The sequence below is a fragment of the Mesoplodon bidens genome, assembly GCF_964165515.1.
Source record: "Mesoplodon bidens genome assembly, chromosome: 8".
Classification (NCBI taxonomy): Eukaryota; Metazoa; Chordata; class Mammalia; order Artiodactyla; family Ziphiidae; genus Mesoplodon; species Mesoplodon bidens.
This window is the reverse complement of record NC_138165.1, coordinates 29,519,999-29,535,356: the sequence shown is the minus strand read 5'-3', so window position 1 is coordinate 29,535,356 and position 15,358 is coordinate 29,519,999. Positions and strand designations below refer to the sequence as shown.

Genomic DNA, 15,358 nt, shown 5'->3' with positions numbered 1-15,358 from the left:
TGCAGAAATACAAAGGATCATGAGAGATTACTACAAGAAACACTATGCCAATAAAATGGACAACCTGGAAGAAATGGACAAATTCTTAGAAATGCACAGCCTTCTGAGACTGAATCAGGAAGAAATAGAAAATATGAACAGACCAATCACAAGCACTGAAATTGAAACTGTGATTAAAAATCTTCCAACAAACAAAAGCCCAGGACCAGATGGCTTCACAGGAGAATTTTATCAAACATTCAGAGAAGAGCTAACACCTATCCTTCTCAAACCCTTCCAAAATATAGCAGAGGGAGGAACACTCCCAAATGTATTCTACGAGGCCACCATCACCCTGATACCAAAACCAGACAAAGATGTCACAAAGAGAGAAAACTACAGGCCAATAACACTGATGAACATAGATGCAAAGATCCACAACAAAATACTAGCAAACAGAATCCAACCGCACATTAAAAGGATCATACACCATGATCAAGTGGGGTTTATCCCAGGAATGCAAGGATTCTTCAATATATGCAAATCAATCAATGTGATACACCATATTAACAAATTAAAGGAGAAAAAACATATGATCATCCCAATAGATGCAGAAAAAGCTTTCAACAAAATTCAACACCCATTTATGATAAAAACCCTCCAGAAAGTAGGCACAGAGGGAACTTTCCTCAACATAATAAAGGCCATATATGACAAACCCACAGCCAACATCATCCTCAATGGTGAAAAACTGAAACCATTTCCACTATGATCAGGAACAAGACAAGGTTGTCCACTCTCACCACTATTATTCAACATAGTTTTTAAAGTTTTAGCCACAGCAATCAGAGAAGAAAAAGAAATAAAAGGAATCCAAATCAGAAAAGAAGAAGTAAAGCTGTCACTGTTTGCAGATGACATGATACTACACATAGAGAATCCTAAAGATGCTACCAGAAAACTACTAGAGCTAATCAATGAATTTGGTAAAGTAGCAGGATACAAAATTAATGCACAGCTTGCATTCCTATACACTAATGATGAAAAATCTGAAAGTGAAATTAAGGAAACACTGCCATTTACCACAGCAATAAAAAGAATAAAATACCTAGGAATAAACCTACCTAAGAAGAAAAAAGAACTGTATGCAGAAAACTATAAGACACTGATGAAAGAAATTAAAGATGATACAAATAGATGGAGAGATATACCATGTTCTTGGATTGGAAGAATCAACATTGTGAAAATGACTCTACTACCCAAAGCAATCTACAGATTCAATGCAATCCCTATCAAACTACCACTGGCATTTTTCACAGAACTAGAACAAAAATTTTCACAATTTGTATGGAAACACAAAACACCCTGAATAGCCAAAGCAATCCTGAGAAAGAAAAATGGAGCTGGAGGAATCAGGCTCCCTGACTTCAGACTATACTACAAAGCTACAGTAATCAAGACAGTATGGTACTGGCACAAAAACAGAAATATAGATCAATGGAACAGGATAGAAAGCCCTGAGATAAACCCACTCACATATGGTCAACTTATCTCTGATAAAGGAGGCAAGAATGTACAGTGGAGAAAAGATAGCCTCTTCAATAAGTGGTGCTGGGAAAACTGGACAGCTACATGTAAAAGTATGAGATTAGATCACTCCCTAACACCATTCACAAAAATAAAGTCAAAATGGATTAAAGACCTAAATGTAAGGCCAGAAACTATCAAACTCTTAGAGGAAAACATAGGTAGAACACTCTATGACATAAATCACAGCAAGATCCTTTTTGACCCACCTCCTAGAGAAATGGAAATTAAAAACAAAAATAAACAAATGGGACCTGATGAAACTTAAAAGCTTTTCCACAGCAAACGAAACCATAAGCAAGATGAAAACACAACCCTCAGATGGGAAAAAATATTTGCAAATGAAGTAACTGACAAAGGATTAATCTCCAAGATTTACAAGCAGCTCATGCAGCTCAATATCAAAAAAACAAACAACCCAATCCAAAAATGGGCAGAAGACCTAAATAGACATTTCTCCAAAGAAGATATACAGATTGCCCACAAACACATGAAAGAATGTTCAACATCATTAATCATTAGAGAAATGCAAATCAAAACTACAATGAGATATCACCTCACACCTGTCAGAGTGGCCATCATCAAAAAATCTATAAACAATAAATGCTGGAGAGGGTGTGGAGAAAAGGGAACCCTCTTGAACTGTTGGTGGGAATGTAAATTGATACGGCCACTATGGAGAACAGTATGGAGGTTCCTTAAAAAGCTAAAAAGAGAACTACCATATGACCCAGCAATCCCTCTACTGGGCCTATACCCTGAGAAAATCATAATTCAAAAAGAGTCATGTACCACAATGTTCACTGCAGCTCTATTTACAATAGCCAGGACATGGAAGCAACCTAAGTGTCCATCAATAGATGAATGGATAAAGAAGATGTGGCACATATATACAATGGAATATTACTCAGCCATAAAAAGAAACGAAATTGAGTTATTTGTAGTGAGGTGGATGGACCTAGAGTCTGTCATACAGAGTGAAGTAAGTCAGAAAGAGAAAAACAAATACCGTATGCTAACACATATATATGGAATCTAAAAAAAAAAATGGTCATGAAGAACCTAGGGGCAAGAGAGGAATAAAGATGCAGACCTACTACAGAATGGACTTGAGGATATGGGGAAGGGGAAGGGTAAGCTGGGACAAAGTAAGAGAGTGGCATGGACATATATACACTACCAAACGTAAAATAGATAGCTAGTGGGAAGCAGCCACATAGCACAGGGAGATCAGCTCGGTGCTTTGTGACCACCTAGAGGGGGTGGGATAGGGAGGGGGGAGGGAGGGAGATGTGAAAGGGAAGAGATATGGGGACATATGTATACGTATAAGTGATTCACTTTGTTATAAAGCAGAAACTAACACACCATTGTAAAGCAATTATACTCTAATAAAGATGTTAAAAAAATCAAAACAAAAAAAGATAGGAATAACCAGAGGAGTTTAAAGATCACTAATTCCTAACCACAGCTGCTTTCCTGCTGATGCAGCTGGTTCAGCTCTTGAAGGTTTATAACCTCTTATGTTGATGTTCTCCATGAAGCATTCTTTCGATATCCTGGGATGAACACTGTTTCCTAAGCCATCAGAAGAAATCAGAGGAAAGCAACCTAAAGCTGGACTTCTGTCTCCTCAGGAAGACAAGGGGAGAAGCAGTTTTTGGAGACAGCTTGCTTCTCAGTATAACCTGAGTGGTATAGACTAGCTGAGCTAACCTAGAGGCCAGCAGGGTTAGCTTTGTACACACTGGTAGCACATGTATTATTAATCATGACCCAGACATTATTAGTGAATCTAGGTCTCATTCATTCCTCTGAACCTATGTCAGAATACTGATATTTTAATATTTAAAAAACTGGGAGCAGACCGTAAAACTCACAAGAGGTGGAATGAGCTAGCAACTAAAGAAGTTGATAACATTAGCCATGTGATGTTAGAAATTTTTTCCAAAGTATCATAATTTATGGAAATTTAAAGAAGGCATAGGAAAACCTGAATATCTTCTTGACCTCTGTTAATAAGACTGCAGATAGATGACCAGAACTTAGTCGTTATCTGTTTCTTTAAAAAGGTCATAAACCAGAAAGCAGTCTTGAGGCCTTCCCTTCAGTTCTTGCATGATCTCGATATAAAGAGCTCAGATACTTTTATGAGTATTTTTTGTCAGGTGTAATTTTTTTCAAAATAAAGTTAATAGAATGACAGGCTTTTTTAAACCTTTAAAATAGCTCTAGTGAACTAACGACAATTCCCTGCTTTTGCATGCAACAGGCTGTGTATCTGGGTACTAGTTCATAAATACCCAGAAGACATTACCATAGTCCAACTAGGCCATAATTAGCAATGTCCCGAAATAAACATGTACTGCTTGGCTAATAATTTGTATTAGCTTTTTTACAAGGAGTATTTTTCATTGAACAGTATAATTTTTCCAAGCCTATTAATCATATATTTGGGAGGGTAGGGCAAGGGACTTAAGATGAGTTGAGCACTAAGCTGACTACCATAGGGGAGAGATTACTAGCTGCTTTTTTAGGAGTATAAGTAAAAGCACCAAGACAAAATCCTGATCTGTATGACTTCAAAGTTCATGCTCTTTCTCTTGCACCATACCACAGAGCTTGGTGAATTGCCTATAGGCACTTTAGTTAGAAGTGACTTCCAACAAACAGGCCAGTTAGTAGCTGCCTGGGAAAAATACACTGGCAACACAAGCACTGGTGTTTGGAATCAGCAGTCACCCAGTTTGCTTTATTCTTTTCTAAGTACGTACTCAATGTAACCCAGGTGGGCATCTGTCCAGTAGAGTAGATCATTGGTATAATCAATGGTGAGGCCATTGGGCCACTTGATCTTGGTAGAAATAATCACAGACTTATGGGTTCCGTCCATGCCTACTCTCCCAATGTATGCTCGGTCAGCCCAGTCTCCCCAGTAGACATGCCTGTTGGAGCAAACACAAAGGGTCAGTCCCCGAAGCCAAAAGAACTCAGTGGCAAAGACATAAGCTTTCTCCAATTAGAGAAATGGAGTTTACATCCTACAGAGCCTTTCACAAAGGAAAGAGAACTAACAGAAAATAATCTAACAGGGCATGATGCACCGGAAATGCTCAGGAATGAACATGATTAACTGGGGATTTCAGTGGATTTGACATGGAAAGTCCAGTAAAGGTGGGTTGTTGTTTCTTTAAACCATAAATTACTTGCATGCAGCCAACATATTTGACTGTGAAAGTGAAATGGTGTGTCATGGCAAAGAAAATAGAAATCGCCATTGAATAGCCTTCGAACAAGCCATGCTTCTACCCATTATACTAAGCCATTTACCAGGTAGGAAAAGCAGAAGACAAACTCCAACAAGACACTGGCCTTGATATCACTACGTGAACAGCCTTTCTGGTAACAGAGGTGGAAGAAGGGTATGAAAGAAGAGCCCAAGGTTACAGGGAGACAATACCCATATCGAGGGTGAAGGGCAATTCCTCTGGGATTCTCAATGCAGAAGGTGTTGTTGGCATCCACACAGTGCTCGGCCAGCTTGCGGCGGTATCGACCATTGAGGTCAGAGACAGAGAGGCAATTCAGGTGGGAATCCACCCAATACAGCTTTCTGAAAATGGAGAAATGGAGAACCAGGAGTTATAGCCATTTTACTTGTGAAACAAGGCACATTTAGCCACACAGTTTCCGATCCAAGCACTTTTCCCCCAGGCAAACAAGGACAAGGGGAAACACAGTTGACCTTCCTGCAGTGAGACAACAAAAGATGCAAGAATGTGTGCTACTCTTCCTATTGTAAGGTGATGTCACCTTACAATAGGAAATTCTGGGGCCACACTTCACACAAGGATTCTACCTTTACTTGCTTCATGCAGCAAAAGGCATCTTCCCCAAGCAATGTTCCAGGCTTTAGAGGAGCAGGGAAGCAGAAGTGAGAGTGATCAATGAGTATCATGAACTACAGTTTAAATGGTGGAGTCGAGGAAACAAACTTGTCTAAGTGTTATCATTGAGACTGCACAAGGGAACTCTGAATCATGGCATCCTTCAGATAAAGAAAAACCTGACCCCCTCCCTGGCCCTGTCCCAGTAGGCTGGCAAAATGAGTTTCTTACCCTGTGCCAAGTTTTACTTAAACTCAGAAAGCTTTAGAAACTTATTAGAATCTCTTACCTCAAGGATATTTCAGTTCTGAATATATTGCTATTCAATAAAATCCATATATTTTCTATAAGGCGGGGTTCTTAATCTGGGGTCCTTAATCTGACACCAGGGTAGCCTAGGCTCTGGGGCGGGGGGTATACCCTCTAAAACTGATGCAAAATTGTATAAGCATAAATTTGTTAAGTGCTTTTATCCAGCAAGGGGTCTGTGGGTTTCACCAGAGTCTTAAAGTATCCATAACCTTCCAAAGGGTTCAAAACTCCTAGAATGAGCGTCATTTGAGATCTGATAGTCAATTCTTATTGAAACGATTTCTCTTCCAAAAGACCCCAGCGTCTCCTTGCCAGAGGTAAGCCTGATCCAACCATGCGAGGTGTCCGAATATTTAACTGTTAGGACAGTAGCATCTTTTTAGGCTTGGGGATGAGGGAATGAGCATGCATAAATGCAAAAGCCTTGTTATTTAATTCAGTTGGGTAAATCCTGATGTATGAGGTGGCCACAATATTAGATTCCAACATTGTAGAGGGTAACAATAGCAATAATAATAGCAGCCATCTATTAAATGCCAAGCCCTGGGCTAAGGACTTTTTAAAATATTATATTATTTAAGATCTTATTCCTGTTTTCTTGATGAGGCTGCTGAGGCCCAGAGGTTGCTGATTAGTAAGAGCTAGAGCAGGAATTCAAGACTGGCTACACCACAGGGCACTCCACTCTGAGGAGCTTACTGCCAACTCGTTAATTTCTCTGTATTCCACAGTCAAAACACTGACCCAGTGAACAGCATATGGAGAAGACACTCCATGCCCACTCCAGGAAAAATTAAGAGGACTGAGAACTGGCACAATTTTCCACTGTGCATAATGGTGCTTTGAAAAACTTGTATATCAAGTTTAAGGGCCTTGGAAACCAAACATCCTTGAGTTCGCTATGAACATCTTTATTGATATTGGGGAAATTGTTTCAAAGTTCACTGTAATTAGTATCTTAGAACTGTCCCCTACAAACTTAAATGTGACCGGGTTCTATCCTGCCTTGTGTTTTAAGGAATGTTTAGCCTGGCTGTGCTCCTTCTTGAACATTTGAGAAAATGCTTCGGTCATGAGACATTTTATCCTACCCTCACTCTAGACTTTTTTGCTCCATTTTCCTCAGTACCACACATGTACCTAATTCTTTCCCCTGGTCAAGAACATGCCTAGAGTGAGAGGAAAGTAGCTGAAATCCAGGGGGAAATATCATCCTACCAGTTTTGGGGAGAGAGGGCTGAATGACAATATCAAGGCTAAAATATTACCTTTCCTTGCATCGCAGCAAAGGATGAGATAGAAACAGTACCACAATTAGTTCTGTTCCTGCAAATCGTTCGTCACTATGCTTTTTGACACCCAAAAGAGCCACTATATATAAAATACTTGTATTCACATGATCAATATTTTATTCATTTTTCTGTAGGCAGTTCTTGAGCACGTATGGCAGGCCAGTTACTATTCAGGTAGAACTAAGGGGCCAATTCTCCATCCCCCATCTTAGGATCTTTACCCTTAAGATGGTCAAACAGAGAAGATGAGGAAGAGTCCCCTGTAGGTCTGGGGTGACTGAAGCAATAATATTTGCAGGCTAAGTGCCTCCAGCTTCATGTCAACCACAAAGCCAAATATCTGATAGATTCGATATTCAATAGAGACATGAAGAAGTGTGGTTGAGCTGGTGGAGTTGAATTAAAGTATCACCGTCTCCCTTAAAGATGCTCAGAGTTTCAAGTCAGCCATTCTCTATTTTACAACCAGCCCAGGCTGCAAATAAATAGCATTGCAAGCAGCCTGTGAACGCCAGGAAAGCAGGGGCTGTGTCTGTCTTGTTGACCTCTAGACCCCAGTTCCTAGCATAGCACTGCATGCAGGAGGCACTTAGGCAACAGCTTTAAATGACTGAATGCACCAACAAATGCATGCATCATCCCTTCACGTCACCTCCAGTTAACTGAATGGCCAGTAATAACAGAGCTCTTTCCTCCTTTGTGATGCCCCTCCCCATGAAATTGATATCATAAATCCTTAAAATCACTAGATTTTAGGTTCTGTGGTATCCCATTTGATTATGAGGTACATAGCAGAAAAAACAAAAACATGCAGAAGCATTAAAATGTATCCACCTATTAACCCAAGTTGGAAAAGATCAGTTCTCTGTTAGGATGGAAACATGGTTTGGATACTTTTTTAAAAACAAAAACCCTTTTAACTCTTAAAAAGCTCCTCAGCTTTTTCTTACCTGGTAACCCAGTCGACAGCTAGACTTTCTGTACCTGGTAGATTGTACTTTAGGACTGTCTCCCTGTTTGTCTTATTCAGAAACATTCTCTCAATGACTTTATTCTCTATATCAAGCCAGTACAATCTCTTTTCTACTCGGTCAAAATCCACTGCCACAGCATTACCCAGTCCTTGCAAGATGAGGGAGTATAAATGGCCATCGATAGTTAGATTTCTCAAATAGTAACGGTTGCTAAAAATGAGATCGGGCTCGATGTTGCTGTTCTGCCGGCAGGTCTTTCCATCTGGTTCACGGATGTAGCCTGGGGCACACTTGCAGATGTAAGAGCCCAGTACATTCTCACACTTCTGGCTACAGACAAAGGGCGTCTCCTTGCATTCATCAATATCAACACAAGTCCGCTTGTCAGACAACAGCTTGTAACCAGGGTTACAAGAACAATAGAAACTGGTTAAAGTGTCTGTGCAATTGTGGTCGCAGCCACTGAGTGAAGGGTCATTGCATTCATTAACACCTGTAGGTAAAAGACAGTTATCAGAGAACCTAAGTTGACAGCAATGGATCCACCATAATGGTCCAAAGTCAACCTTCCCACTGGACAGACCCAATCCTTTTCGTTTTGCTTTGTTTGGACAGACCCAATTCTTAATGAATCATGCTAAAAGAAGACAGAAAAGAAGGGATTTCTAAAGGCCCTACATTATTCAAAAGTCACTCTTACTCAACTTCCTCCCAACTTGATCCTTCACCGGTGGTTTTAACAACTAATACAACCAACAAGTTTGACTTCTAATCCTATACCTGCCAATCTTCTTTTAATCGATAAATTTAGAAGTAAAACAGCAGGAGAGAGGAGAGCAGAAGGGCCCACACAGTGGTGTGCTGGTAAAACAGGTCTGGGGTGTGGGGTGGGATGGGGGGAGTGGGGAGCTCTAATTTGTAGCCTCTTCCATTTCAATGGTGCCACGACTCACACCATGGCCAATTTCAGGCTCCCAGTGTGACGTCCCTGAATGTGGAGATAGAAAGAGAAGCGCTCACTTGACTGAGTCTCACAAAGGGGATGAGCCACCCAGCACCCCAGGAGGGTACCTCTGGCTGGTCCTGTGACACATGGCCATTCTCATTCAAAAACTAACTACACAGCGGGGAGAACATTACCTTAAGATTCTGTATTTTATAAATTCTAGATTGGTTTACTTGTGGGAGTTCGGTGGGGGTGGGGGGAGGGGCTGCCAGTTAAATTCTCCCCTTTAGTCACCTGGGGATGAAAATTAAGAACAGGCTAAGGGGACTTCCCTGGTGGCGCAGTGGTTAAGAATCCACCTAACAATGCAGGAGACACGGGTTCGAGCCCTGGTCCGGGAAGATCCCACATGCCGCGGAGCAACTAAGCCCGTGTGCCGCAACTACTGAGCCTGCGCTCTAGAGCCCACGAGCCACAACTACTGCAGCCCGCGCGCCCAGAGCCCGTGCTCCGCAACAAGAGAAGCCATCGCAATGAGAAGCCTGCGCACCGCAACGAAGAGTAGCCCCCGCTCGCCGCAACTAGAGAAAGCCTGCGCGCAGCAACGAAGACCCAATACAGCCAAAAATAAAAATAAATAAAATAAATAAATTTATTAAAAAAAAAAGAACAGGCTAAGGAATCCTAGCAGAGAGGCAGTGAAGGCAACAAGTCATTGCAAGAGGCCAAAGAGAATCAACACTCTCTGCTGTTAGATACCGATGGCCTGAATTTGTTCATCTCCTGTTCTATGTAATGACTGCCTAACTCATGAATTAGTCCAAAAAATGTTTGTGACTGACCTTATATACCAAGAAATCCTTGCTTTTTGCTAGACAAGCAATAGTAATTTTCTGGCAATGTTCTACTTAGAGAACCAACTGACAAGTCCTGCTAAGTCATGAGGGGTTGAAAATCCACATTCAGTCCCCCTGGTTTCCTTTTCCCCGATCTTCTGTTATACTCACCACATCCTTTCTCATCACTGTTGTCTAAACAGTCATCTAGGTGGTTGCAGACTTTCACCATCTCAATGCAGTTCCCATTGTCACACCTGAACTGATGAGGGGGACACGTGGTCTCCGGGGTGTGACACAGGTGCTCCAGCTCATCTGAGTCATCTCCACAGTCATTTTCCCCATCACAGACAAAGGCCTTATAAATGCAGAGCCCATTCTGACAGGTAAAATGGACCTTGTCGCAGGCAGGGTACACACAGTCCCTCTCATCACTGTAGTCACCACAGTCGTTGCGCCGGTCACACCTGTGTCGTGAAACCCAGTACCACTCTTGAGAGGGTTTTTAAAATACGTTTCCAGCATTTAAAATCAGAATATTTCAGGTGAAAATCCAGATTCCCAACTTCCCTCCAAAGAAATGACGCTGACTAGTGTCTGCATCTCTTAGCTGGAGCACTTGCCCCAGGTCCACCTCACCTGCCCCTCACTGTCATCTGGTTGACCCTGAGCCGCAGCGCCCAGACCCATTTATCATCATGCTCACACCATTATTCTTCTTACAGCAGAGAGAAGAGAATGAAGTATTTCTTGTACCTATGTCTCTACTGCAAGTGGAAAACCAAGAGCCTCAGCTACCCCAAGAAAGAACTTTCTTCTAGCAAGCCCACTTCATTCATCTCTCTGGCACTCCGTGCAAGGTCACATTATGACCTTCATGGACCCTAGGCACTTCTGCCTTCATGGGCCCCTTCCTCCATAGTCAAATTTATAGAGTCAGAAAGTACATTGGTAGATGCCAGGGGCCGGGGGTTAAGGGGAGTGGGGAGGGCGAATGGGGAGTTAGTGTTTAAAGAGTACAGAGTTTCGGTTTAAGAAGGTGAAAAATTCCAGAGATGGATGATGGGTTAAGAGTTGCACAGCAATGTGAATATACTTAGTGCCACTGAACTGTACACTTAAATATGGTTAAAATAGTATGTTTTATATTATGTGACTTTTACCACCATAAAAAACATTTATAATTAAGGACCACATTGGTATAAAGCCAGATATATTAATATATATAATTAATATATATTATAATATATAATATATAATTAACATATATTATTAATAATTAATATATATTATATATAATATATATAATTAATATATATTAATATATTAATATTATTTGGTATTAAAATACTTTCTTTGACCTAAAATTTCTCTTTTTTTTTTCTTTTAATTTTAAAAGAAATCCAAACATTTTCATAGACCACTAAAAGTACCATGGACTCCAGGCCCCAGTCCTGCCTCATGGAAGTTTGTTGGTAGATTGTTTAATCCCCAATTCACCTGAACCAGTCGGGGATACACAGTCCATTACTACAGGTGAACTCCGTTTCAGAGCAGGATCTCCTGGTGCAGTTCTGGTGCTCATCATAGGCATCAGAGCAATCCGCATCGCCATCACAAACCCAAGATTGAGGGATGCACCTCCTGGATGGAGACACGCTACTTACACAGAGAAACTCAGAACTTGAGCAGCTGTGACTCTCTGAAACCAAAGCACATGAGAAGCAGAAATCACATGAGAGCTCATTCTAGAAGTCAAATTCATCCTGAAGCATTATTTATCTTGCTTTACATTACATAATAGTCTGAGGGATGAAAGGAAATGAAGGGGAAATAGGTAGACAAACTACCCTCCCAAATTTTCATTTTAATTGCTTTGGATCTTTGATTTTTTTCAGAAGTAAAAAGTAAAGATAATAAAACACCTCATTTAGTTTTCCATAAAATTAATGTAAGGTCACATTTTTCCCTTAGGTCTATCAAAACTACTCACATTTTATTAATTGGATACCAAAAATCCCTTACATTTGGTAACATTTTTTAGTTTACAAAGTATAATCACTCAAACACAATGTGAGATAGGCATTTTTATGCCAGTTCTACAGATGAGAAAACTGAAGCTCGCAATGGTTGACTAGATAGCTGAAAGTCATAGAATTTTCCAAGAATCTAGGGCTTCTTTCCTAGGTATATAGGAGCTGTGTATGTCAATAAGAGTTGTCAGAAACCAAGACACTGTTAGGAAAGAGCTAAGATGCTAACATGTAATCATGAAAGCCTGCAGAATAAGATATGGGTATTTTATCCAATCTCACTGAGGGTAAAGAGGAGACAAGAGGAGGGGAGTCTTGGTGAGGAGATATGGGAGAAAAGTATATGCTACAGCCCATGTTTGTGGAGCTGCCAACTACCCATTTCATAGAATATATGTAGAACCATGGACCACCACCAAAGTCATGGACATATGAGGTAACAATCAAATGCAAACATCATGGAGTCATTGTTTTTATTATTCTACCATGGAAAGACACTCTATCAAGACACCTTAGCTAAGAGTTCTATGCTCTGTTGGTAATGGGAGATGGTGTTCCATAGTTTGTTCCATAATTCACTTAAAAGGAATGAACCCCCCCCACCCCCTAACAGCTCTAGGGTAATGGATAAAACTGGAGGCACAGTTAATTGCAACACTATTAAAACTGCTATTAAGAGTGGCCAACGAATTCTCTTTATCTGCTCTAGAAATGTAGGACATTATTTCCATTACCTAAATGCAAGAGAAAAAAAGTAAACATTAAAATCATTTTTCATCATTTTAAAGCATTTAAGTGGATGATATCAAACATTCTTGAGCATAAAAATAAAGGTAACATTCTACCTGTGTGCATTGAACAAAGAGGAACCTCTCTGACAACCATATACTTCAAAGACAGAAATATAAATCTACTGAGTTTCCCTAGAATGTGACAATGCAGAGGAATTGATTGTTTGCACTTACCACAGTGGTGTCTTTCATCCTCATCACTCATGTCCCCACAGTCATTATCACCATCACAGACCCACTCTACTTGGATGCACCTGTTATTGTCACACTTGAATTCATCACTGAAGCATGTTGGCTCAGAAAACTCTGAAAAAATATAAAAAGCACTCTTGGTGAGAAGAGTAGTTTGCAGTCCAGGAATCTTGAGAGAAGCCTACTACAGCATGGGCTTTCTAGAACACCAATTAGAGTTCTTTAATCATATCCCACATGTCAACGAATCAAGTTGTCATATGCCAATAAACCCAGAGACCCCTCAAAATTAGCCTAGGGCTAAAGAATATTTCATTTTAACCACTAAAAATACAGCACAATAATAACAGTAAGGAGAAACATGACCTTTCATAAGCTGGTGAGAAAAGAGTACATATCAATACAGTCTTTGAAAGAAACATATCCCCTTTGATACAGGAACGCTACTCCTAGAGATCTAGCCTATAAGAATCTTCCCACATATGCAGGATGTTCATGCTAGCATTATGTCTTATAGTGAAAAAATGGAAACAACCTAAATATCCATCAGCTGGGAAAGGGATAAGAACACATGGAACACCCATACTTTACAGTAATATTCAGCAGTGCAAAGGAATGAGATAGAGCTGCATTTTCTAACTGACAAGATACTGTTAGGCTAAAAAAAAAGGGGGGGGGCGGAAATTGCAGAAAAAATATATGTAGTAAGATCCCATTTGTGTTTTAAAAACTACATGTCAGGATATATAGATAAAGATAAGAAGAATTCACACTTAATAGTGATTATGTCTGGGGAGGGAGGGGACTGTAGGAGGGTGAAGGAATGGGGATTTTACTCTTTTATATACATCTTATTATTTCTTTAAAATAATATCTGTGTATTGGATGTTCACCAAACTTATTGTGGTAATCATTTCATGATGTATGTAAATCATGCTCTATACCTTAAACTTACACAGTGCTGTATGTCAATTATATCTCAATAAAACTAGAAAAAAAAATCTCTGCATATTGTGAGAATGCATTCATATTAGATTGTGTGTTTACTTCTATTTAAATATGTCAGACAGTTGGTACTAATTGCTATTACTATGACTTTGGTTCCCATGGAGAAGTCTGGAAACTATATTTATTCTTCATATATTTGAACCAATAGTTCATATATTTAAACCAATCTCTAAGACTATTCTACCCACCTAACAGTTATTAATTATTTCCTTTACAGATCCTCAAAACTCTATGTGCCCTTTGTTTTCTCAAAACTCTCAGTGTTGGGGAAAAAGAAATTAGCAAAGAGCTTCTAATACCACTTTCTATTAGCCACAGAATTTGAACCTGAGGGAAAATAGGAATAGAAAATAGTCTGAATTCAGCTGCAAAACTAGGCTAATGGTCTTAAGAAAATACCCCTCCAGGGACTTCCCTGGTGGCGCAGTGGTTGGGAATCCGCCTGCCAAAGCAGGGGGCACAAGTTCGAGCCCTGGTCCGGGAAGATCCCACATTGCCGTGGAACAACTAAGCCCGTGCGCCACAACTACTGAGCCTGTGTGCCACAACTAGTGAAGCCCGCGCGCCCTAGAGCCCGTGCTCTGCAACAAGAGAAGCCACCACTGTGAGAAGCCCATGCACCGCAACTAGAGAAAGCCTGTGCACAGCAACGAAGACCCAACGCAGCCAAAAATAAATAAATAAATTTATAAAAAGAAAAAAGAAAATACCACTCCAAAAAAAAAAGCTTTATATGTGATGGTACTTACTGCAGTGATATTTATAATACAGGAAAAAAATTAAGCAATCTAAATGCTTAAAATAGAGGCAGTTAACTCAATGATCATATAACCACTCAATGGAATATCACACAGCCATTAAACAGAAGTCTGAAGACTTTGTAACAGGGGTCAGCAAACTCTCTCTTAACCAGACAGTATATATTTTAGGCTTACAGGCCATATGTTCTCTGTCACACCTACTTGACACTGCCATTGTAGCAAAAAAGCAGCCATAGCCAGGATGTGGCTGCATTCTAATGAAACTTTATTTATAAAGACAAGCAGCTAGCCCATGGCCATAGTTTGTTGACCCCTATACAGCAATATTGACAGACAAAAAAGCAATGTATTAGATTTTACCTTTATATTTTAAAAATTATGTAAAAAAATTGTGCGTGGATATAGATTAGGACTTGCAAAGGTAAATAGTAGCCTTCAAACAGAAGCAACACACAACTGCCTCTAAGAATATAACTAGAAGGTCCTTGGAACATCTCAGGAAGCTCAGATGGCCATGGGACCCTACCTCCTCAGCTGGCACACAGAACAGGAAGAAATATGTGCCCCTCATATGCCCCCTCCACCTGTATATGATGATTTCAATCACTCTTGGATCCTCCCACAGTCTTATGGGTCAGAACTCAGCCAAATTCAGAAATTCCAATTCAGAGTCAATTACAATTAATTGAGTTCTACAAGCCAGGCAGGTACCAGGTGCATCACCAACATACTCTCTTCTCATCTGCATCGATCAGCAACC

At 40.2% G+C, this 15,358-nt stretch overlaps 1 protein-coding gene across 1 annotated transcript in view; it reads right to left on the bottom strand.

The window, feature by feature from the left end:
- The window catches only part of LRP2 (LDL receptor related protein 2), a gene marked incomplete at its 5' end in the record, with an annotated part of 197,706 nt that overhangs the window by 43,333 nt on the left and 139,015 nt on the right, over positions 1–15,358 (bottom strand). Inside the window, 6 exons of the mRNA XM_081243139.1 lie at positions 4,341–4,511; positions 5,027–5,179; positions 8,008–8,524; positions 9,985–10,280; positions 11,314–11,515; positions 12,812–12,943. Of these exons, the coding sequence (XP_081099265.1) occupies positions 4,341–4,511; positions 5,027–5,179; positions 8,008–8,524; positions 9,985–10,280; positions 11,314–11,515; positions 12,812–12,943 (1,471 nt within the window). The remainder of the gene's footprint in view (positions 1–4,340; positions 4,512–5,026; positions 5,180–8,007; positions 8,525–9,984; positions 10,281–11,313; positions 11,516–12,811; positions 12,944–15,358) is intronic.